Raw genomic sequence first — 26,093 nt, forward strand, 5'->3', positions numbered from 1 at the left:
AGAGAGGAGAAGCAGGCTTCCTGTTGAGCAGAGAACCCAACATGGGGCTCGATCCCAGGACCCTGAGATCATGACCCGAGCCAAAGGCAGAAGCTTTAACCCACACCCAGGTGCCCCTATTGATACACTATTAATAGCATAAAGAAAAGTCCATGCTTTATTCATATTTCTACCTAATGTTCCTTTTTTATTCCAGGCTTCCATCTAGGACACCACATTACATTTACCCATCATGTTACTTTGGGCACCACCTCTAGCCTAAAGGTTTCTCAATCTTTCCTTGCTTTTGATAATCTTGACAATTAAAAGTACTTGTCGGGAATTTTGCAGAATGCTTCTCAATTTAGACTTTATTGATGTTCTTCTAATGATTAGACTAGGTTATGGGTTTGGGGGAGAAACCTGTCAAACACTACCTCCACAACATGATCAAGGTTAATGACAATAGTAATATTATGTCAATACCATATACCCTTGTATAACAAATGAATGGCACCTGTACCTTTGTGAGCTCTACTCTTCAAACAAAAAGTGCAATGCCAACATATCTACTTCTGTGAATTCATAAATCCAAGATATATAATTGATAACACAAAGGGATTTAGATACATAGTAAGATCAAGCCATTTCCCTCTTCATACAAAATAAAGTATTTTTATTTCAATTTTTCTTTTTCCCTTTTTTTTGTTTTTGCTTTGTTTTGATTTTCTCAGAACACAAAAATCCCTTTTACATGTATATCTGTCATAGATTTTAAGGAATTTCTTACATGAAGCGAAGTATTAAAATAGACGTTGAATTAAGGTAAGAGCTTACCCATCACTCAGGAATTGAAGAAAAACCACATTTATCTTTTGATAGTCCAAAGGAAAGCAAATTGGTGGATATATTTCTGCTATTTAATAAAGTATTTCTATTATAAAACATAGCATTATTTTAAAAATTCTAATTATTTACATTTGAAACAAGCAATGTACTTAGAAAAATATGTTTGGATTCTTCCTGACTGTCCTATATGTGAGAAACAAGTACCAGTAGCTAATGTAGGTAATGACTGAGTCCTTGGTGTAAGGCAGCAAAGGAAAGAGCTAACAAAAACAGTTCTTCCGGGGTGCCTGGGTGGCTCAGTCGGTTAAACTGCTGCTTTTGGCTCAGGTCATAATCCCAGGGTCTTGGGATGGAACTCCAAGTCAAGCTCCCTGCTCAGTGGGGAGCCTGGATCTCCCTCTGCTGTTCCCCCTGCTTGTGCTTTCTCCCTCTCCCTCTCTCTCTCTCAAGTAAATACATTTTTTAAAAAATCTTAACAACAACAATAAAAAAAAGCTTCTTCTGGACGTACGTGGATAATATAATCCAGTACAGTATAGTAAGGAGACTGTTCTTGGGGCCAGATGTAACTTAAATAAACTATTGATAATATGAGATTCTAAATGTAACTTAGTTGTAAGAGTGACCTTCTCCAAACTGGGGAATGCTTTTATATCAGACCAAAACAAAATGGAAAATCGATAATAAAGCTATATCTTTAAACACAATATTCAACAATTAAAATATAAATATGTATTTACATATATACACTTACATATGTATGTGTATATAGGTGTATATGTGTGTGTGTATATATATACATCTATGTGTCTATATAGATATGCACCATATGCTCTTATATATCTAGTTATCTAATGTATAAATATGCTCTTTTAAAATCCCAAACTAGCTACTGGGTTTTGGGGGAGGTTTTGTTTTGGCTTATTTTGTATTTTTGGATTTTTTGTTTTTACTAATTAATAACTACTCATGAATTAAATACCCCACACGATAAAAGAACAATGGTTAATCTTATGCTTCTTTAATATGAGAATCTAGCTTTGCAAACTGAGGAACCTAAAGACAGAAAAAGAAAAATTTTCAAGTTACTCACCAAAACTCACACCATATTGATAATTTAAGTCCTTTTCTCCTATATTTCTCTGACCGCTTAGATAAAAAGGATATCTTGTCTCCCTGGTGTGGATAAAAAAAAAAATTCAGGAGATCAGTAATTAGGCTTTATGCCATTTAGGAAGTAAAATAAGTAACAACTTTGATTGACAGTCATTTTACTATTAGAAAAGCTTTTTGGCAAGAAAGTAAATCTTGCTGTCATTCCATTCCATTTCATTTCATTTTTTTCATTATAGAAAGAAAATTAAGTTATATGAAGTAATTTTGAATTATTTTTCTTTAGCATACAGTTAATTACAATTAAAAAGAGAGAGAGAGAGAGAGAGAAGCAGAATTTGTACTCCCTAGAAGGGAAAGCACTTTACTATTTGATGGGCTTTCCTTATACGTCTGCCTTTTATTTTTAAACGCCACCACCACCTCTTTGCTGACCAACAACTTCTTGCAAATTATGGCAAGGGGTGGGGGTGGAGCATGAGCAAAGGAGCTGAGTGAAAGTTGGTGATACTCCCTGCCAAAATTCCAAGTTGAAATCAAATCCTTCAGTCAAGTTTCTTAGGCATGAAAAAAAGAAAAAAGATTTACAACTTCAGCAGAACTGTAATTGTACCAAGAAAAAGTATCAGTCAATCTACTTTACTGTCACCAAAGGATCTGAACCTGACTTGGTCATACTTCTTTCTCCTTTATATATGGAGGTGGGGGGGGGGGGGGAGGCAAGAGGAGTTTAAAAAAAATTGATGAAGCCCTGACCCTTTAGATTCCATTTATAGTCTGAGCCCGAATGCCATCCCCCTTGACTAGCGAACTGTCCAATCCAGCTGCATGTGTCTAGATTCTATTAGGCACTAAGTGAAATATATATGCACGCCCTTACACCGTTTAACACTCTGGGTCCACCTTCAAAACACTGGGCTGTGGATCAACTGAAGCGCCACTCCTCTTCCAAGAATCATTTTGACAGGTTCTTTTGGAGGTGCTCCTTTTCCTTTTTTTTTTTTTTTTTTAACCCATCGTTTTAAACAAAATGGCACCAAAGAAGGACGTGAAGAAACCTGCTGCTGCAGCCGCCCCAGCCCCAGCCCCTGCCCCGGCACCTGCCCCAGCCAAACCCAAAGAAGAAAAAATTGACCTCTCTGCCATTAAGGTAACGAAAGGGGTGAACAGTTTGGTCACTGAAACATCTTTCAACAGTCCGAAACTCTAGGAACTTGCAAAGGGGTATGTTTTTCACCAAGAGAGACAGCGTTACTACATGGGCTGGTAGATTGGAGGAGAAAAGAATCCTGATTAGAAAATAAACTCCAGCGTATAACTTCAGTTAAGTCCCTATGAATACGATATTGTCTACAGAACCTGTATTTGCTCTCATTTTGTGTTCTCTGGTTTTGTTTTGTTTTTTTTCCCTAAATGGTCAGAGCGCAATTTAGGGATAGTAAGTGCAAAGGTGTTTTACCAATACTTAAACCAGCGTTTTGTTTCATTTTGTTTTGTTTGAAATAAAATCTCTGTGGAAACTAGATCCCTTACCTTAATACTGCATCAAAAGGACATTTTTCACCCCTGCTTGTTTCCAAAAGTTTAAAAACAGCTGATGACCCAGTTGTCCTGGCTGCATTTATTGGACAGCTGCTGTATTTCTTCTGAAAAAGAGAAGATTTTTGCAATTCAAGTTAATTCCCCCTTCAGCTTCGCTTAATAAAATTTGATACAACACTAAATTAGATCTCAGTGCAGACAATTATGCACTCAAGTGTTTCAGTGACTATAACTGTCATCTTGTTTATTTATATACAGTATTTAATTCAGAATGTGTGAGCTGCTTCCAAATGAAACTAACCCCCCCCCCCCGCAAATACTATAAAACTTGGTTATATGGCTTTTAGCTTATGTCTCTGAGCTCTTGTATACTGATCTTTAACTAAGGAGAATGTGATTGATTTTTGCATCCACACTTTGCTGTGATCAAAGTTCTCAAATGCCAAAAGATGATCTACTTTTGGGAAAATGACACAGTAGATGTGCCTGTTACCCCTCAGTGTTGTGATCTCTCAAATGTGCACCTTCTCATTCACTGGGGCTGGACTGGTGGATGACAGTTTGAAAATCTTTATCTAATGAATTCTGCCTTACATGGAAAACTAATGGGTAAAAGGACCTATTAGGTGATCTTCTCTCGAAAGCCAAACGTTCTGTACATAATAAATCTAAATTTTGCTAACTTAATACTGTTTAATTGTAAAACCAAAGCTGACCGATAAACAAATGTTTCATTGAGTATTTTAGTATAATCATGGATTTTTAAAAATACTTCTGACCTAAATATTGACTTGGATCACACTTAGATATATTTCATGACATTAAATACATTCATAATTTTTATAACATTCTAGTTAAGTATGAAATTTTATGTTCCAAAGTGGGAGTGGATTATCAAATATTTTATCTTGAGTTTGTAGGTACCTACAGTCACATTTGAAAAAAGTTGATCAGAGAATCTAATATTGGTTAGGAACTATTCCTAATGAATATCCACTTAGGAGAAGAAATGTATATCAGATCTTCTAATAAATGGTTTTCTACCTAAAAGGCTGCATATAATTCATTAAGAGGAAACCAAATTTTTCATCTCCAGCAATTCTAGTTAATGTATCTTTATAGATGCACACTGACTACATTATACAGTGAACGTGATTACGGCCATGACAATAATTCCAATCATCTGTATTATTTGACTCTCCACTCTATCCTAAGATTAGATACATGAATCAGCGTCAAAGCTGTTCCTCTGTATTTACTGTGATTTATAAGACAATATTACCTCTTTGCATCTAGGATTACAAGCATCTGTAATGGGAGAAAAATGTGCCTTCTTAAGAAGAAAAAGAAATTTCCCACTAATGAATATAGGCATTAACTTTCTTCCCTGAAGAAATACTAAATACTATATATATATTTAGTTTGGCAGTAAGAAGTCTCCAAGAAAAGACAAAATATCACTTTTTTAAATACAGAAACTAAACTGATTCGCTGTTCACAGTCAGCAGAGATGCTCTTTTAAAACTTGAAAAATGGGTTTATCCTTTAATCTGTATGCTGAATGAGTTCCAGCATGGCTAATGTAGCTAGCACAACTACACAAAAGAAGAAAACACTCTTAGAATGTCTCTGTAGTGATGAGACCAGTTCATTACAGAATGAGAGATGGGATGGATCCTGATAAGGATGCAAAGTAAAAGGAGCAGTTAAATGAATGTAGAAGAAACAGGAGGAATTTAACCTTTACCGTTCACTCATATGGTTCACCTAATATGGCTCACTCATATGGTTCATATTCACTCATATGGTTCACCTAATAGAGAAAAAACGAAAAGAACAAGATTGAAGTTAACATATTTTTGTAAAGGAATTTACATGCCTTCAATGATTTGCATTCATCAATATGAATTCAGGGCACATTTATAGGTATTATAACCAAAGAATGTGGTACAACTTGAGAACCATATAAAATTTAATTTCATCCCAGTAGGTAACAAGGCTAATTAAAATGTACATTAAAACATTTCATATTATGATGCTTTTAATCACTTAATGATGTTTCTAGATATATTACTTCATATAAGATATAAACTTTTTTCAAGCAGAGAAAATGAATTTTAAAGAAATTAATAGAGCTGTTATATGTGTTCATTAACTTTCTGAAAACTCGATAAAGAAAAAATTTAATTGGATTTTAAGCTTTCTTTTATAAATCATATAAGATTAGAAATTCAGCTGTCCTTTAGAGTTTGAGTAATGCTGAAGTGTAGGGGTGACTATCTTTGCATAGGACTACAATCTCAGGAATAGTAATATTTAATTCCTCAATACTATTCCTAGCTAATATCTGTGCTCCATCATATATACCATGTTTAATAGTCATATATTTAACCATAAACTCTGAACAATCTTTAATATTGTTAATTAGTTTTATCAATTTCTTTAATGTGCTTTCCTACCCACTTTCCTAGAAATTTAGAACATTTAGAACATTTATTCAATTGTTCTAACACAAAAACTTTGATATTCATGGAAGGAATGCTTACCTGATGTGCCATGCCCATGGATGTTCTATGAGTATCCTTTCCAAAAACACAAAGACTGCTGATATTTGAACATTAGAGTTGCTGTCCTGGGTGGTTCTAAGCACTCTTCGCTTTCAGAGAGCTGACACTTCCAACCATTATGCCCAGGATAAAGAAAAATGCCTGACAAAATCGCCAGTGTAGGAATTAAAATCCACCATGAGTATAGTTGCAGGTGCAAACACAAGAATTAACACCTGCTGCCCAACACTTCAGCCAAGTGTTGAAATAATGAAAGAAAATAAGTAACGAGATGGCTGTGTGCCTAGTTTTTAAAAGATCTTCAGTGTGTAAGTAAATGTTTTGCATGATGCATGTCTTAGGTGATATGTCAGGATTGCTATGAAGTGATGAGATCTGGAATCGTGTCTTTTCTTATGGTGCTTAAGTTCTAATTCTTGCTGTATTCACTGTAATTCAATCAGGTCATCTCTGACTAGATACTGCAGGCGATATTACAAAAAGTGGTAAAGGTACAGAATGCATTGACAGAAACTCGTCCAATAACAAATCTCAACAATTTACCATACAGTCGGGGAGATTTAAACTTTCAGTTTACTGGGTAATGTGGAAATAGAGCATTCCCACTAAATATATATGTTTACTGATGGATATCCAGTGGAGGCAAATATTCTGTATATATTGCAATACCTGACTTGTTCTGGTCCAGGAATAGGGTTGTCTGTGTTAATCTACAAATTCTTTTTTCTTGGCTCTAACAAGGCTAATACAAACCCAGTCCCACTTTGAAGAATTCTTGGGAAAATCAAGTGAGGTCATGGTCCACGAAAGGCTTTGAAAATTATAAAGTTATTTGTAATATAATAATAAATATTCACTGAGAATTAACTCTGCCTTATTACTTTATTTAATCCTTAAAACATTATATTGAGGGGTACCTGGGTGGCTCAGTGGGTTAAGCCTCTGCCTTTAGCTCAGGTCATGATCCCAGGGTCCTGGGATCCAGTCCAGGACCATCAGGCTCTCTGCTCAGCGGGGAGCCTGCTTCCCCCTATCTCTCTCTGCCTGCTTCTCTGCCTTTTTGTGATCTCTCTGTGTCAAATTAATAAATAAAATCTTTTTTTAAAAAGCCAAATAAACATTATATTGAGGTTGTTTTTAGCCTCATTTTGCAAGAAATGAATGAATGAATAATGAATTTCAGTAATAACTATAACTAGTAATAACTAGTAGGTGATGGAGCTAGGATTTAACCACTCAGGCCAAATCCAGAGTCAACTGTAGTAATCATATCCTAAACCACCTCCTGTTTATGAAGAGAAAGTTACTATTAAGAATGCATGAAGAAAGGGTGCTTGGGTGGCTCAGTTGGTTGAGTGACTGACTTTTGATTTCAGGTCACGTTATGATCTCGGGATTCTGGGATTGAGCCCGCCAAAAGGCTCCACCCTCTGCAGGCAGTCTGCTTGAGGACTCTCTCCCTCTCCCTCTGCCTATCCTCCCACTTGCATTCTTTCTCTCTCTCTCTCCAATAAATAAATAAATAAATCTTTTAAAAAGGTTTGTGAAGTGGGGGTGCCTGGACAACCCAGTTGATTAAGTGTCCAACTCCTGCTTTCATCTCAGGTCATTATTTCAGGGTTGTGAGATCAAGCCCCATGTCATGTTCCATGCTGGGCATGAAGCCTGCTTGGGATTCTCTCTCTCTCCCTTAGTTAAAAAAAACAAAAACAACAACAAAAAACCCTAATGTGTAAAGAAGCCTTTTTTTATTCAGAAGGGTGTGAGGTAGAGTGGATCTCGCATCACCCTGCACCACCCTGTGTAGCCAGTGGAGGGAGTGACAGGCACATGTCAGAGCAAGTTCACCTAGACTTTGACCTTGGCAGTCCACTACTCTCCCGTTCTCCACAGCTCTCCCCTGCCTTTGCACATGTTGCTGACAGGTTGAGTGTTCTCTTTTACAGCTAGAAGGTGGGAAGATTAGGAACCCAGAAAGACTCCTAGTCACTTTGCTCCAGCTTCCTATAAAAGGTTGAACATGGAGCATGGATATTTAAAAAAAAAAAAAAAAAAAAAAAAACTTGTTATGAGAGTAGATTAGTTAGTAGTTGCCAGGGATGGAGTTGGGGGTGGGGGAAATGAGTGAAGGTGGTCAGAGGGTACAAACTTCCAGTTATAAGATGAATAGGTTCTGGAACCTAATATACAACATAGTGAGTATAGTTAACAATACCGTATCATATACTTTAAAGTTGCTAAGATCTTTAAAGTTCTCACCACATAACACACACACAATTTTTTTTAATTTTAAAAAAAATGTGACATGATGAATATATCAACTATCTTTATTGTGGTGATCATTTCACAATATCAAAATCATCAGATATCAAATCACGTTGTGCACCTTAAATTTACTGTTATGTCAATTATATCTCAATACAGCTGGAGAAAATAAAATAAAATACCAAAATAAAGTAAAAATACCAAAGTATTTTTAAATGATCTTAAATGTAATGAAACAGACGGAATTTTTAAAATAATTTTCATTTTTTAAATAAAATATACATCATACCAAAACTGGATCTCCAAATTTTGCCATCAGGCTAATATTTTAACAAAGGTTAAAGGTTAAAGGGATCTTTGGTTAAAGGGATCAAAGGTTAAAGGTATGGGATCTCTATTTTGCTTACAGATAGATAGCATGATTGAAACTGGGAAGAAATATCAACCATATGTCATTTAGAGTAATATGTAGGAACATAATGCCACATGTATAACAATTAAATCTTAACCTTAACTAGCTAGAGGAAAAGAAGTAGAAAAATAATACATATTGTCAATTTCTGATTAGAAAAAATGGGCAAAAGCATTTATAAGTTGTCTCTAAGTTTTCTTTATGTAATTTTAAGAGTTTGTCTTTTTTGAGGCACCTGGGTGGCTCAATCAGTTAAGCGTCCAACTCTTGATCTCAATTTAGGTCTTGATCTCAAGGTCTTGAGCTCAAGCCCTGCACTGGGGATTGTGCAGGGGGGTTGTGCACTGGGGGTTCTAAGCTGGGTGTGTAGCTTATTTAAAAAAAAAAAGAATTTGTCTTTTATACCCTGGCCTTTCAATAATATGAATTAATTTTTACTATAACTATAATGTGACAAATTGCAGTATCAATCCATTTGCATTGTGAATATGACCTCAGGAGCAAATAAAAAAAAATTATTTGAGACTACCACTAGTATCAAGTTTCCACTCTCAAACATCTATGATGTACAAGAAGAGAACAGGTGGAATGGAGTGGGAAAATGCTAAAGGACATTCTGTAACTCTCTAAAATTATATTTTGAATTACATGTAACTGGATAATGTCGTTGCAAAGTAAAATGCAGTTTAGAAAGGAACAGATACGCTCGCCAATTAATAGTGAATAGCCCTTTTAATTTTAAAGATAATGAAATCTTTGCAAGACAAGGAGACCACAAAGTGACAGTGCCAAATTTAGACTCTTGACATTTTAATGTTGCAAATGAACCCTCTGGCAAGTTGTCTTTAGAAGTCATTCCATAATTACCCAGCATTAAGCACCATCTGACTCATGGAAATTATGGAAAGGATTATATTTAGTCTGCTGATCCTACACTTCTGCTTCTCCTCATACTGAAATACTTTTTGTATGAAAATAAGATCTGCTACAGTTTGTTTCTACATCAACTTCTACAGTTTGTTTCTCACTCCAAATCAGAATTTGGAGGGCAAAAATTGCAATATACAAGTAGTAGTGGCTTTAATTATACTAGTTAAAAATTTAAATTATATGGACGATAAATCTTTGCTTTTCTGGTCATAAGTTAATGATAGTGAGTCGAAGCCAGAGGACAAAAATATACACTAAAGATAAAACCACATCTTATACAACTTTATATTCCTCCTTCCACTGGGGCAAGTGAAGTCTTTGTATCTAAAAAGTGCTCAATGGTACATTGTCTCTTGTTTATAAAACATCTGACTCACTTGAATATAGTGTTATGAAATTACATTTTAACTCCTACTTATCTAAATTGCTTCAAAATAATGAAAAATATGAAGATGTATAGACTTAGGTCACATTTTAAAATTTTTATTAAAATTCACTTGGGCTTCGCATTAATTCTTGTAGGTGTGAATTGTGTTATTTTAATAATTCAGCCTTGGTCCAATGGGACCGAATTCAGTTGACTTGTCCACACTTTTTGAGCACAGAATTACTCACTTCCCCTTTCTGTTCAGATCAATGTATCCAAAACAGCCATCTATTCTCTCGTATAATAGACAGGCTGAGGTGGTATTGTATTCTTAATTTCTTATTGTTCTTAATTTCTCCTTTTTATATCATATTATAGTCACGAGCCTAAGTATATCTTTTGTTAAGGTAAGAAACAGAAATGCTATGAAAAATATGTATCTCCTTTAAACTAAATGAGTTATTCTGAGGCACAGAACTCTTTATTTCCAAAATAGTATTTCTGCTGGCCTTTTATGGTGAGTCCTGGTAACTCTGAGATTAGAGTGAAACTTAATAATCTAAATTTTCTTTAGGATTTGTATACATCCTAGGTCTTTAAAGGCCTCTCTTCCTGGTATTAAATTAGAGAACATGCCTCAATGTTTTCTTACATGAATACTAGCCCTGGTGAGATTAACTTCTTTAACTTAGCCTTACCAATCATTAGCCTCATTCTGTCTTGCAGGCAAGATGAAGTTGTTTAAAGACTACAGTCTGTGTCCCTTCCTCAGGCATTTTCACTCAGTAATCAATGTCACAGATCTCCTAGATGCTAAAGCTTAACCTACAGCAATTTCAGAGCCTATTTGATTAAATTAATTTTAATATTTTCCCTATAAATTAATTCCTTCTATATACCAGAAGCTTTATCTTGTTTTTAATCAGTTAACCGGACATCATGATTACTAATAGAAAAACACTTCTCAAAGTGAGGAAAGATCTGTAAACATTGCAATAAAAAATCCTTTTCAGTACCACCAATAAACTACTATTTACCTAAATCCAATACCAAAGAGCATATGAGTCACAAACATGTGAAATGTAGTTATTATACTAACAGTCTAATATAGGTATCAAGCTAAATGGAAAACCCCATGAAAAAAGCAAATCAAGTGTTGGCAAATTAGAATTTCTGATCATAAACTTTATATAAAATGGAAGGAAATATATATTATTTTATATAAAAGTAATAAAGGCACATATATCAATAATTCAAAATAAGCAATGGGTGTGTCTAGTATGTGCTTGGCAGTTCTAGGTGCTGGATGTGTAGTACTGGGGGAGATTATATGCACCTTCTGCAGAATGGAAGCTCTCTGAAGGAGATAAAGAAGTCTCTTCCCTCGAGGAACAGATATAATATCCTAGAGGAGAGCTCATGTTTGAAGGAGGAAGTTACTATACATTCATTCTAATGATTTTAATTTATTGCAAATCTACTGAACTAATATAGGCAAGGTATTTTTTTTTAGCTCTACGGGGAATAAAATATAAGAATAAGGCAGGGACAACACTCTAGATGGCAGGAACATATTGGGGTGGGCCCATGTCCAATTTGCATCACGGACAAAGATAAATGGCTTTCAGTAATAGCCTGGCTTTCCGGAAGTTTACAACCAGGACGGTTAAACATCCTTCAGCTGGAAGAAAAGAGCTGAGTAAATAGAGAGAAAAAGTTCTTTCAAGAGGAAAGTCCTTTTTACCAGGACTTTGGAGAGTTAATTTCTAAGAAACAGAAATGAGAAGAGAGCATTCCAGATAGAAGAGCCTTGAGTCTAATTTTTAAAACTAAGTGATGGCACAGCAAACTGAGTCCAAAATCAGCTGACATTTTGTATTTATATCATGCCTTGTTCAAAGAGCTGATGACTTCATCACTACAACACCAAGAAAGGGATGCAAGAGAAACTTTTCATCATTTGTGAGTGTACCAGAGATAAAGTAACATTTCCCATTTATTCTTTGAGCACAGCATTCATGTTTTTTATTTAAAACTATAGTTTATTCTCTAGGATGGACTACACTATAGCCTTTTGTACTGTTGTCAATAACTTGCTTACATGTTTACTTTGATTTTCAATAGGTACAAAAAAATCTAAACTCTGATCTTCTCTATGGTAAAGATATACAGAGAAAGTAGAGTGAGATAATATGACAACTGCTTGCCACTTCTATTTTAATAATAGCAAACCTTTACATCATATCCAGGTGGTTAGGAATAGCTTATTTATAGCATAAATACAACTTTTTAAAGATGACTTTCTAGTTTACTCCATAGATTTTATACAAATTGTCCATATTTATACAAATTCGAGGACACACTTTTCTACTCAAAAAAAAAAAAAGGAAAGAAACAAAGAAAAGGAAATGAGCATTATGTAGGGCAAATTATAGGCATTCTGTAGGGCAACTTTGATGGATTTATTTTGTATTATTTGTAGTTATTAATTCTACTAAAGATCTGTATTAGTTCTCAATATTAATCATAGGACAATTCAAATTTAATGACACAATACATAAATGTAACTACAAGTCTAAAAAGAACACAAAGAAACATGGTCTGCTTTCATGCCTTGAATTTGAGCATCAAATATCGCGAGACTCCAGGATTGATGGAGGGAGGTGGGCAGGGGAGGGGCTAAATGGGTGATAGGCATTAAGGAGGGTATGAGCTCTAGGAATTACACGTTAAGTGATGAATCACTAAATTCTACACATGAAACCAATTTTAGCATATATGCTAACTAACCTGAATTTAAACAAAAACTTGAAGGAAAAAAATCATTAGACTCCAAGTTATACAATTATCAAAGTTGACAAATTTCTACTTTTGTTCTTCCCTTCCATTCCTCGTAATAACTTAAAGCACTTACATTTTTCTATTAACTTCCATTTCTCATAAACTCTCAAAATGTCTTTTTATGAAAATACATTTTCCTAGGCAGTAATATTTTTTAAGTCATGTTTTTAATCCTCATTTTGACCCAATGAGATTTTTTTCACTACTTGTAAACTTTGGACAAAAAGTAATATGAAAAAAAAAAAAAGAAAGTGATATGCATTTCAATATTGATTTCTTCCTAAATGGCTTGAGGGAAAGCTGCAAAGCATTCTTCTGCCCAGCAGGGAGAGACTTCATGCTTGTGGTGACCATTCCTATAAAAACAATTGCTGAGGGTGCCTGAATGGCTCAGTTGGTTGAGCAACTGCCTTCGGCTCAGCTCATGATCCTGGAGTCCCAGGATTGAGTCCCACGTCAGGTCCCCTGCTCAGTGGGGGTCTGCTTCTCCCTCTGACCCTCTCCCCTCTCATACTTGCTCTCTGTCATTCTCTCTCTCAAATAAATAAATAAAACCTTTAAAAATAAAAAATAAAATAATTGTTGAGATAGCACTTAAATCGAAATTTATCTCCAACATTCTTTATACTTATAACCTGCTTTAGTTATGAAGAACACTAATAAACATGTCGTCTGAACATTAGTGGACCTTCTAGGACTGATCTTCCTAGGACCACTTTTCACAGTACCATTCTAGGAAGAGAGTTGCCTCCTATTTTCAAATAAGCAGCCATGAAAACCCCTTACCAGCCAATTCCTTAGACATCTTTAAAATCCTCAAGTATAAGTTGACGTTTGACAGCCGCTGCTTTGGGTCTTTCTGGAGACCAAGGGTGGAGGAAAATACCCACCCCTCACGTAAAGTAAGCTAAAGGAGAATGGCGAAAATGGAGTCCTAAACCACCGCTGGCTTAGATACACTCTCAATGCCTCAGAACACAACTTCCAAAAGAGTGGTCTTTAATGAGAGCCTTCAAGAACAGACCACATTTTCACATGGGTGAACCCTAAGAAGCACAAAGAATATGCATGGCCTTTTCAAGTCTTCTGCACTTGACCACAAAGGACAGAGCTCCAGAGGATGTGCCTTCTGTAGTCATTGCCATCTGAAACCCCAAACCAGTCCCATCCCCAAAATTCCATTAAATACCAAAACTTGCTGACTTGTGGTTTGCAAAGTCCATAATTCACCAAAAGAAGGGGTCAGCCTGAGTGTGAGGGAAATTCTAAGCTCCTCTGCCACTGAACAAGGAAGAAGCTTCTTAAAAGAAGAGGCTCCAAGAGACCATCTCAGGGATGAAGACCATAAAAGTACTGACAGGCTTCGGTCTCATTATGGCTGTCCACTCCCAGATTCTGGTTGCCTAAAAATAGCCCTCGGGGTGCAGAGCCCTCCTTCCTTTTGCCCTAAGAAAGCTAAAGAACTCTCCAAGAGGAGTGGCCGCTTGTCTCTGAAACCTGATGCTAGCTCTGAGGTCACACCTTTGCCAGCAATAAAGGCAGCCTCAGCAAAGGCGTCCCCACTCAGGGACTGGAGCGGCCCTCAACTCACTCTTCAGCTTCGCCGCTGTTCCGCAGCCCAGAGGCTCTGCCATGGTGGGTCCTAGGAGAAAACGGTTTGTCCGTTAGAGGAGGATATAATCGTGCATATGATCTTACTGAGTAGAAAGGCAGTCAAGGAACAGAATTGAGGAGAGAACATATTCGGTATTATAAGTCTATAGAATCTGCGTTTGGGTTTTTTGTTGTTGTTGTTGTTTTTGAGGTAGGGTGAGGACAGAAGACATTAATTCGAGCTGTGATGCTAACTGAAAATCATACACCTTACTCTCCAGAGCAGTACTTTATGCTTCATTAACTTTTGCTATATCATGTAAGGTTTATTATATCTAGTTAGGGGGTGAGGGGAGGAGTGGGAAGTGGAAACTCCTAGTATAGCAAAATAGTGTACCTTTAAAAACAGTCTGATGAAGGTAGCTAAAATTAAGTAACCTACTTCCGACACATCAAGCAAAAATCTACTAGTCAAGTAGAAGAAAGACTTAAGGAAATCTTTTTAATGCAGTATATCTGTATTTCTGAATGCATTATCTGTATTAGACATATCTTAAATACATCACAGGCTACTATATTATTCCAGGAAGTTATCTGACTTAGCATTTGTTGAATCATTGATTCATTGATTAAGTTACAGAGAGATGTTCCCTGACTATCTTTTGCAATAGTATTTTTCCTAGATTTGAAAGTATCCTAAGGCAACCTTCTTATTCTATGACACCTACATGTCTTCCTAAAAATCTCAGAACAGAGAGCACTCATTCTTCTGTCAATGCATTCGAAAGAGTACTAGTTGTTTCTTTCTTTCTCCCTCTCTCTCGCCACTGCAGTCCTTCAGTGCTGACCAGATTGCTGGTAAGTGAATTGAGCTTCTCTACTCCACATGTAGGCAGAACACTGCCTAGTTTCTGAAATACCCCTTATTTCTAAGGCATGTTACTGCGTGGCTCAACCTGTTAGTGTCTAAGCTGTGCCTGAAGTCTGAAAAGTCGGCTTACTTTTGGAGCTTACTTTGAAGATTACTCAGGGAATGAGCCTGGAAACACTTAAAAACCAGGACATTTTTGTTTGGTTAAAATATTCTTTGTGGTTAATTTCTTTCTAACAGATCGAGTTCTCTAAGGAACAGCAGGATGGTAAGTTTAAAAGATACAGTTGTTAATATGTGCACACTCATAAAGATGGCATGTGAGAAAACTGACTCCTTTGGGATGAGATTAGCTCTTCCTAATTATCCCCACTGGTGTTGCCACTCTAAATATAAATGCTCTCGATCATTCTAAGTTTTCTCAATGTGAACCCCTTGCTTATAATCAGTAATCAAAGGTTTAAGCCAAAAAAAGACAGATACCATAAATTAGGTCCTTGTGTTCACTGGTTTCTAAATAAAACCATTTTGATACAGTAGCCAATACCATATATATTACCCTGAAAAATGTTGTAGGTTATGAATGGCTAATCTGTTCATCAAATCCCTAAAGAAAGATTTGGCAGGTCTGAATTGTTCAATTTAGAAAATAATATTCATTGTGAAACTGCCCAATTACCAAACCTACAAAATTTCATGGTCATGATAGTGAGTTGAGAGAAGCAGATGAAGTGGATAAAAATAAAAATGAATTCAGAAACAAAGACAGAGGAGTAGTTTATCATAAAGCTGCAAGGAACATTGGACATCTCCTGGTCCATCTTTAACATCTTTAAAGATCAAGACAGGCTCTCGAAGAGCTGATAAGCTGATAAGCTAATACCCAAAGTATTAGTAACAGGATTGGCATCTGGTATAAGTTTAAACTAATGAGAAATTTCATAAAAACAGTTACTAGCTGGAAGACCTCAAACTCTTAAGATTCAAGAGAATCTGAGTGGTTTCCCTAACATTTCCACTTTTTTCTCCTTCAGGCCTTTGGATCCAAGAGATCCCGTGCCCCACAGGATGTGTTAATTCTCTAGAAGTGTAGGGGAGAATGTTTTGTTGAGCCAAAGTGGCCCAAATTTGAAGAAATGGAGACAAAAATACATCTCTAGAAGGGAGGGGGAGAAAAAATTTAGTTAAATGATAGCATCTAAATTAGGATATTAGTCATAAAAATTACTATGTGTATATATATATATATATGTTGTGATATATAATATATAAAAATTATAAATATAGGTGTTTGATAAGTATGTATATAAATACTCAGTTCTCTATCTAAAAAAATTCCACATTTTTAGTTTGTTTCAATGTCTATAATATTCATGTTTGGACATCAATTAAGGAAAAAAGGGATATTTGCTGTAGTAGAGACTCACATTTATCTACATCATAGGTGATAGTCTCATGTCAAGAGATTAGGTGATTTGATGGCTCAGAACTCAAGAGCATTTGAAATTATACTACAAAGGGCTATTTTTTTTATATTGAAACCAGTGGTAATTTTAGTATAGTTTGTTTGACTCTTACTGCATTTTTAACTAGTAATGCTGCTACATTATCAGCTACTGCAACCCAGTCCTCTTAAATATCTCAATTATAGTGCCATTTTAACTACGAAACTATGGTGGGACAAAGCAACAGAAGACTTAAAAACCCTTGCAGGGACAGAAGGACTCACCATTGACCATTAAACCTATAACTGCATATATGAACTAGGTTTTAGGTAGAGAGGTTCAGGAAATGTTGGTGTGGTAGACTGGTTTTCTCTTGTGCCAGGAAAACAAAAGGAAGCATTTAAAATGTATATGTAAACACAATGCTTTCAGAAATGAATGAAAATTTCCTCTGTTTCCTTCCTTGTTCAGTCCTTAAAGAATTTCACTCATGGCTGCTCTATTTGAAAGTATCACAGATCCCAAGGAAAGGGAAAAAAAAAGAAAAAAATATCCCATTCTAAAGGTTTATGTCCTGTGCTATCCTGTAGAGTTGCCACTTGGCCACATGTCGCCATTTAAATTTAAATTTTTGTTAATTAGAAATAAATACATTTTAAGAATCTATTTTCTCCGTTGTGCTGGTCATATTTTAGTGCTCAGGAGCCACAGGTGGTTTTTGGGAAACCCACACCTAGAACATTTTGATTGTCATAAAAAGATCTAGAACAGTGTTGGTCTAGCCAGGGACTGTCAAGTTTTTTTTTTGTAAAAGGCCTACTTGTCAAATGGTAGACTTTATTGGGAATACAGTCTCTGTGAAAACAACTCAATTCCATAAAAACAGCCATAAACAATACATAAGAGAATGGGATATTTTCCAACCAGCTTTATTTTACAAAAGCAGGTGACCAGCCCCTAGTTAGTAGTTTGCTAATCCATTATTCTAAAATCTTCAAGAGAATAAGTCTTAAAAATCTGAGGTAGGAAGAGCAATAATCTTTCTGTTGTAGGTGTTTAAATCAATGAAGGGTTAATGTCAGAGAGATTCTGTTACAGCCCATAAAATCCTATTTCTATATCTGCATCTGACCAGGGTAATAGTGAGCCCGCTGAGCAATCTGCATGGAAGCCTGGAGCCAGTAACAAGAATAGTTCAGTTTCACATGTCCCTTAGAAAGATGAAAAATAATATTTGAGTAATGACCCCACCATGTCTACAGCATGCTTTTTAGTTTAGGGGGATGATCTTTTATAGTCAAATTGCATAGAATCTGAAGGGGAAATTTTAGCAAACAATGACGACACAATCTATAGTTGATTGTGAATATAATGTCTGTGCAACCTTAGATCAAGGGATGGACGGATGCTAAAACAGGGTGCTGAGAAATCTATCTAGATGGATCTTTGGATCTGAGGCCACTAATGGCCTAAATACATTGCTTTCAGCTCTACCAGTTCCTTCACAAATGGTTTTTTTAGTGTTGCTGGGATTAACTCCAACAAGTTGCCATCAGTACTTTTGGGTTCCCCAGAAAACTGAATTATATTGTTAGGAATTCAAGTTGAAATGTCATTTCTGGACCCTTAATCCATGGTAATATCCTTTTCTGTCTCTTTGGTATACACATCTTAATTCTTGGTTAACATAATTGTGAAAGGCCAAAATTGTTCCATCAACAGAGAAGGACAAAATTTAGGGAAAGTTAGCATTAGAGTAATTGTGATAAAAATAGACAACAGTAAAAATATGTACTTACATGTACACACATATAAGTACTATGAGACCTAGAAAAATCTGAATGAAATTCGTGGAGTCTATCAATGTGAACATTCTGGTAGTGATAGTACACTACAACTTTGCAAAATGTTACTACTGGGGGAAACTAGACAGTATTTAAGAGATCTCTGCATTTTTTCTTAAAATTGCATGTGAATTTATAATTGCCTGCACAAAATTTTAATTAAAAATATATAATTAAATTCTAAAGTTAATATAGCAACACATTGTCATATGTATTATCTGAAAAAAGAGTAAAGTTTAAAGAGATTATCATCATGATAGATCCAAACAAATATTTCCCCTTCTGAAGTGATTACACCAGGAGCCTATTAAAGTCATACACTGGTTAAATGACCCTCTAAAACTTAGAAGTTTGTTTCTCTTTTCTAATTTTTTTTTTCCTGAAAAATGAAGTTACTCCTGAAGATAACTAGCAAGAGGAGAGTCTAGGAAATTTGTATTTTAAGAGGAGGTTTTCCTAAATAATTTGCGAAATCTGGGTTAACCTCCTATAACACAATCCTGATAGAACATTTGTTTTCTTTAGATTTTATTAACTTTTTTTTTTAAGTTGGAAATGGTTTTAAATGGTTTTAAAGCAGTCCCAAAAAGAAATGTCAAAAAGGATGCTCAATGGCAGTTTGAGCTAGGAAAAGGGAGAGTCCAAAGATAACTTGAATCATTACAAAAGTTGGAAAACAGAAGAGAATGTGAACTGGATCCTTGATGAAGTTAGGGTAATTTATAGTTCCAAAGGAGAAAAAAAAAGCATCCTAATGCTTCTTGCTTCTTGCAGAATTCAAGGAGGCCTTCCTCCTGTTTGACAGAACAGGTGAATGTAAGATCACCTTAAGCCAGGTCGGTGATGTCCTTCGAGCTCTGGGCACAAATCCCACCAATGCGGAGGTCAAGAAGGTGCTCGGAAACCCCAGCAATGAAGGTAATGAGATTTTCCAAGCAGCTGGGAAGCAAGCTCATGTACACACATGAGAGAAAGAGAGAGAGAGAGACAGTGTGTGTGTGTGTGTGTGTGTGTGTGTGTGTGTATGTGCCCATGCACATGTATGTAAGAGAAAGAGAAATTTATTGAGAAATAAGGTTCACAGAAGAGACTTTAATTTGCTCATGATGGTAAGTGTGTTTCTTGGCTGTCTAGAGTCTCAGTTTTTTCCTCAGAGAATAAGTTAACCTTCCTTTGAAAATTTGTAAGCACGGGCGCCTGAGTGGCTCAGTGGTTGGGCCGCTGCCTTCGGCTCAGATCATGATCTCGGAGTCCTGGGATCGAGTCCCACATCGGGCTCTCTGCTCAGCGGGGAGCCTGCTTCCTCCTCTCTCTCTGCCTGCCTCTCTGCCTACTTGCGATCTCTCTCTGTCAAATAAATAAATAAATAAATCTTTAAAAAAAAAAAAAAAGAAAAGAAAAGAAAATTTGTAAGCATGATAAAATTTTGTGCTAATGGAATAATACCTAAAGCTAACATTGTCATCATCATCATCCTACCTATGTTCTTCATTGAAAGATTAATGACTGAAATAAGATCCAAATCTGCACATTTTTTTTTAAACCGTCAAAGTCAAAAACACATTTTGACAAAGATGTTAAATATCGCTAAAACACAACACACTTTGTAAGCAACTCAGTAAATTACAAAGGCACGATGACAAAAGCCATGGAAATAAAATCTCAGTGCTCTCAGGAGGTTGAAAATACCTGCTGACCTGGCCCCGTGCTCTGTCTGTGACCCTCTTAAAAGTAACTTAGCTCTTTTAATTAAGCATCGACAGGATGCTGTGGTAATTAAGAGTATTTTCTATTTCCCGAGAATTACAAGAAGACTTAAAAATCTAAGTCCAAACCTGCATTCAGTATTCCCAAGTAAATCCTGGGACGAAAAGACAGTGAGATATGTAAGTGGTAACACTGTAGCAGTCATTTGCTTGATACAGTAAACCAGTTATTAGTCTTCAAAAAAAATGTTCTGATTCCAATGGTTCATGGCAAAGTGTAAGCGTTATTGGAGAATACCACCCTGAATAAAAAGGATGAGACAACACTGAAATTTTTTCAAGTAGATATTTGGGCTATTTATCTTTGCCATGAGGGGAAAAAAGAGGGGAAAGCAAAAGGCAAATAATCTCATTTTCCCCTTGATAACTGAAAAGACTTCTAACCTCGTTACCAAAATTTGGGGAGAGGAATTTGATTTCAAAGAAACCCACCTCTTAAATCAATCTCCTGGAATTTTTCTTTAGAGGGAAATGTCCAGGTAAATCACGCAAAAGTTAGCTGTGAGCATGAGATAAAGTGAGAGAGCAACAGCCAGATCTTATTCTGTAGACGCCACTTTCTAACTTACCAAAACATCCATCTTTTTAGAGTTATTAAGTAATTGTTCATTTATTCAGTGGTCATATTTGATCTTTTTAATATCATTCCATTTTTATTCTATGAGGAAAGACTAATAAAAGGGAATTTTGGTTTTAGGGTAACTTAACTATCCATTCACATCCATCTGGATAGTCTGCTTGATACTTTTGTTGTGAACACAATTTACTTACCATACTGAAGAAAACCTTGCCATCCCCAGACCTCTAAACTGCAAAGAAGTCAGGAAATCACAAGGAATTTGACATGCACACTCCCCTCATAGGCTTCTTGTTAATGTTATTTAAAACTTAAAGAAATTTAAGGCTCTACAAAAGCTCAGGAAAAAAGGAGGCATATATTTTAAAGTTAAGTTTTACTGTATTTAATGCTTATGGATTTGTTGTGTCAGTATATATTTTCCATTCTTTCCCTACTATTTATAGAAAATATTAAATTGACAATACTAATAAAAAGTAGCTAACACTTATTCAGCACTCAGTTTGTCCCAGGTATTATAATAAATTTTGCAGGTATGATCTCATTTAGTGCTCACACTAAAACTATGAGGAATCTCTATTTTACAGATGAAAAAGTTGAGGTACAAAAGGATGAAGAAATCTGCCCATGGTCACATAGTTGTAAATGGTGGGTTGGGGATAAAAGCTTCAGCATGAGGACTCCAGAGCTCATGCTATTATCTATTATGCATTTTTTGTCATCAGCAATTTACCAACCAAAATTTAAGCTATATGAAGATATTTTAGATCCTCTGGAATGAACTTTCAAGTTTAATTTGTGATCCAGAAGTGACATTTTATGGTAGCTAATACCTCTCCAAATTGCAATTTCTTCCAGAGATGAATGCCAAGAAAATTGAGTTTGAACAATTTCTGCCCATGATGCAAGCTATTTCCAACAACAAGGACCAGGGCACTTATGAAGACTTTGTTGAGGGTCTGCGTGTCTTTGACAAAGAAGGCAATGGCACAGTCATGGGTGCTGAACTCCGCCATGTTTTAGCCACATTGGGTAAGGAAAATTTATTTCAGTGGACTAAATAGGGCAGAATATATAGGAAAGGGCATGACATAGGGGATCAAGCTCTAACAAAATAGGTAGGGGCCAAAGCTACAAGATGAAAAAGAACAGTCCAAAATTAATGACCATTTCCATTGGCCTCAGTGTCAATGAGTTTGTTTTGGGGAAATGGTTAGCTTAAGATACTAGAAATGAATAAGTAAAGTAAAGCATCTTAGTTTTTATAGAATAGAGTTTAGATGACCAGGGATAATATGTATTTAATTTATTCACTTAAAAACAATCCACTGACAATGTACTAAGTACCAGAGGAACAGAATGGGCTTGATTTCTATCCTCCAAGAGCTTATTCATAGCCTCTAGGAACCCAAAACTGATCACTTATGATGGAATTTAGAAAATAGCCTCTGACCTTTTTTCTGAAAAAAGAGTTTTATTTCCTCAGGTGAAAAAATGAAAGAGGAGGAAGTGGAAGCTCTGATGGCAGGTCAGGAAGACTCCAATGGCTGCATCAACTATGAAGGTACGATTTCGCATGCTCAGTGCTTATAGCAACTCTCAGCTGATTGTGTTGCTGATAGACTCCTTCTGATCTTGAAACAACTTCCTTGTCTCTGCCTCTTTTATTGAATATACCCATGTTCTTTTTTTTAATCATCAATTACACAATAACTATAAGAAGATATCCTCTAAGAATCTAAGATTTTTATTCCAGTGGGCTTTGACTCTCCTATGCATTGTGATACAGCTTAAAATGTGTTTTCACATGTATTTTTTCTTGTTAGGTCTTTATAAAATCTCTGTAAAATAGACAGGGTTTGGTTCAGAATAAAGTATAATAGAATATTAAAGTTGGAGAGATCTCAAAATCCTTTACAGTAAACAATTATGAAAATGAGGAAATTGAGGGCTAAAGAGGTCTACTTACTGAGTGAAGGCCAAATCGTTAATGAAAGGGCTGGGGCTAAAATGTCACTTATCTCCTTGTCTGGTTTTGCTTAAATCAAAGTCATCTCGTGGCCGACCATCTATGTCCTGCTACCGAATTCCAGCAGGCTCACCGAGAGGGTCTGAAAAACAACACACCCACAAAATAAAGATGCAAAATAAAATTACATGATACAATTTATGAATTTTTAAATTTCCAATAAATTGAGAAACTTATCTATCCTCCCAAAAAGACTAACCTGGCCACTTTTCAACAAAGCTATGCTGATAGCTTTGATGTAAATGTAGACTAATGAAGTCTAATGACTTGGGAAAAAGTAAGAAAAGAAAAGCAGAGAGAAGAGGAGGGAAGGAAAGGAGCGAGGGGGGGAAGAAGAGGAAAACAGTCAGCTAAGCACATCTTCACTGCCGATCTTGATTAAACTTTACTTTTTCCCATAAATAACATTTTACATTTGGTTATTGCTATAAATACATAAAAGAAGAATCATTCAATAAATATTGTTTGGACAAATGAAGAGTCATCTAGAAAATAAAATCAGACCTGGATCTCATATCAGAATAAATTTCAAATGGTTCAAAAATTTAAATGTAAGAGCTAAAAGCATAAAAGCCATAGACAAATTATTTTATAACTTTTGGAGTGGGAAGGTGTTTCAAACACTGATAAGAACCCAGAAGGCATTACAAGTTTTGATAAATGCAACCACATAATTTTTTTAAGTTCCATATGGCAAAAGCCACCAGAAGCAAAGTCAAAAGACAAATAGCAAACCATAAAAAAAAGCAATCAGGATCAGCAAAAGCTCATTATCTTAATTTAAAAAAAGCTATTGTAGATTAATAAAAAGACTACAGCCCAATAGAAAAATTAACAAGTACATAAACAATTTGCAGAAAAAGAAATAAAAATATCTATAAATATAATATGCTAAACTTCACTGCTATAAAAAAAATGCAGATTTCTACATGGAGATACCATTTTTCAAAAAGATAATTGCCAAAGATTAAAAGTTTGACAACACTTTGGGTTGAGGAGAGGGTGTAAAAGCAGGTTATTTCATGCATTCCTGTTGGGAATATCTATCATTAAAATCCGGATATGCCAGGCGCCTGGGAGGCTCAGTGGGTTAAAGCCTCTGCCTTCGGCTCATGTCATGATCCCAGGATCCTGGGATAGAGTCCGGCATCGGGCTCTCTGCTCTGCAGAGAGCCCTCTCTCTCTCCCTCTGCCTGCCTCTCTGCCTACTTGTGATCTGTCAAAATAAAATAAAATAAAATCTTAAAATAAATAAATAAATAAATAGAATCCCGATATGGTGGTATAGTATTAATAATTCTAGCAAATCTACATCATGCAATGTGGTTTTTAGATGTGCTTGCACTCAAGTGAGATGAGTGGTTATTCATTATTATAATAACTGTGTATTATTCATATATATGTGGTTATTCATTACTGTGTTGGTAAATATTCGAACAATTTAATGTCCACCAATGTAGGATGTATCAAAGAGATATTGGTATACCTACAAAATGAAATTCCCTACAGTGCCCAACCCCCCCACCCCACCCCCCGAAAATGATGGTCTTGTTTACGGTCATTCAGTTAGAAAGCAAATGCAAAAGAGTTTGTAGAGTATGCCACCATTAGGGTGAAAAAGAGCTTTAGAAACGGATATTTGTATTTTCTTATACATGCATATTAGCCTCACCCACTTTGCTGTAAAGAGAAACTAGGTAGATGGGAGACACTGGTGAGGAACATTTCGTTTTTGTTATAAGCCCTTTCATACTCTTAAAATAAATTTTATCCATGAGAATGTACTACTTCTTCAAAAAATGAAGTTTACAAAGTCAGGGGAAAGGCTATGAACCCAGGATGAAGAATAGTGAACTGTACTGAGCTTAAAACAATAAATGCTCCTGTTACAGCTAAGAAAAATTAAGATTGAACTTACTTGCTAAATCTCTCTTTTATTAAACTTGATGGTCGTTAACTTAAACTGTCTGTATTATGCCCACAGCTTTTGTCAAGCATATCATGTCCAATTAAATGGAGCTTTCAAGGTAAATACCTTTTGTTTTTTATTATATAAGGCTTTCTCAATATTGTGTTTTTAAAAAATTCAACAGCTTCACTTTATGTGCTGGAAACATAATTAGTACTAGTTTTTAGTTAAAATTTATTTACATTAACCAGAAAATATCAACTCCTTTCAATTCATTTCATCTCCTGAAATTGGTTATTTGGAAATAGAGTATTTTGGGGGCACCTGGGTGGCTCAGTCGGTTAAGTGTATCCTTCGACTCAGGTCATGATACTGGGGTCCTGGGACCGATCCCCACGTCCGGTTGCCTGCTCAACAAGAAGACTGCTATTCCCCCTGCTCTCTTGCTGGTGCTCTCAAACAAAACAAACTTAAAAAAAAAAAAAAAGGAAATAGAACATCTTTGTATGAGTATAGAGCAAAAATTTCTAAGATCTTTGCTGCTGTCTTAGTTTTGATTGTACTGTAATTTTGCAGTGGAAATTCAACAAGCCAGAGACTAGTTAATGAAGTTAGCAGGAACATCACACTAATAAAAGTATGACCCTAATTTCTTTGAATAATTGATATAGTTTTTAACAATTACTGCTCTAGAAAACCAGGTTATCACAACTTGAAGTTAAGCACTTGCATCTAGGTTGTTACAAGTATGAAATGGCTTACCATCGAAGTGCTGGTTCGTTTGTGCTTTTTCTTCTTTTGCACTTCACTTTATTTCCTCCTCAGCTTTCTCTCTGAAAAGATGCAATCAACATTTAACTCAATTTCCCTTTTCCTTTCCAGATCAAGCATTGTTTATGAAGACTGGCTGGAACCTTATTGCAATAACACCCATGACTTACTGTCCAGAACTGCTTACCATCATTCAGAAAACAAAGCAACGTGGACCGTTCTAGACTGAAGACTCCCTGTACTTTTATACATTTCACGTTCCTCTCTGAATTGTATTCATACCACACAAATCAAGGGTCTCCTGCTCTACACGAGGATAAATACTGACAACCTCAAATTCAAGCACTACTCTTCATTTTCTACTTGGGGTCAATGAACAGCCTTAAAATACGAAATTAATAAATAATTTTGGTCAGTCTGGAA

The 26,093-nt window shown here is 35.7% G+C and overlaps 1 protein-coding gene across 2 annotated transcripts; it reads left to right on the forward strand.

Moving 5' to 3' along the window:
• Positions 1 to 2,825: 2,825 nt before the first annotated feature.
• Positions 2,826 to 26,093, forward strand: MYL1 (myosin light chain 1). Of its 2 annotated transcripts, none has more exons than XM_059168156.1 (7): positions 2,826 to 3,091; positions 15,570 to 15,597; positions 19,393 to 19,536; positions 21,820 to 21,993; positions 22,448 to 22,525; positions 24,975 to 25,017; positions 25,782 to 26,093. In XM_059168156.1, the coding sequence occupies exons 1-6, from the start codon at positions 2,972 to 2,974 to the stop codon at positions 25,001 to 25,003; spliced, it is 573 nt and encodes a 190-aa protein (XP_059024139.1). In that variant the 5' UTR covers positions 2,826 to 2,971; the 3' UTR covers positions 25,004 to 25,017; positions 25,782 to 26,093. The 2 variants fall into 2 exon arrangements, with proteins under 2 accessions (XP_059024139.1, XP_059024140.1); XM_059168157.1 differs by lacking the exons at positions 2,826 to 3,091; positions 15,570 to 15,597 and adding exons at positions 14,417 to 14,500; positions 15,292 to 15,316.

This window comes from Mustela lutreola, chromosome 3, assembly GCF_030435805.1.
Source record: "Mustela lutreola isolate mMusLut2 chromosome 3, mMusLut2.pri, whole genome shotgun sequence".
In the NCBI taxonomy this organism is placed as follows: Eukaryota; Metazoa; Chordata; class Mammalia; order Carnivora; family Mustelidae; genus Mustela; species Mustela lutreola.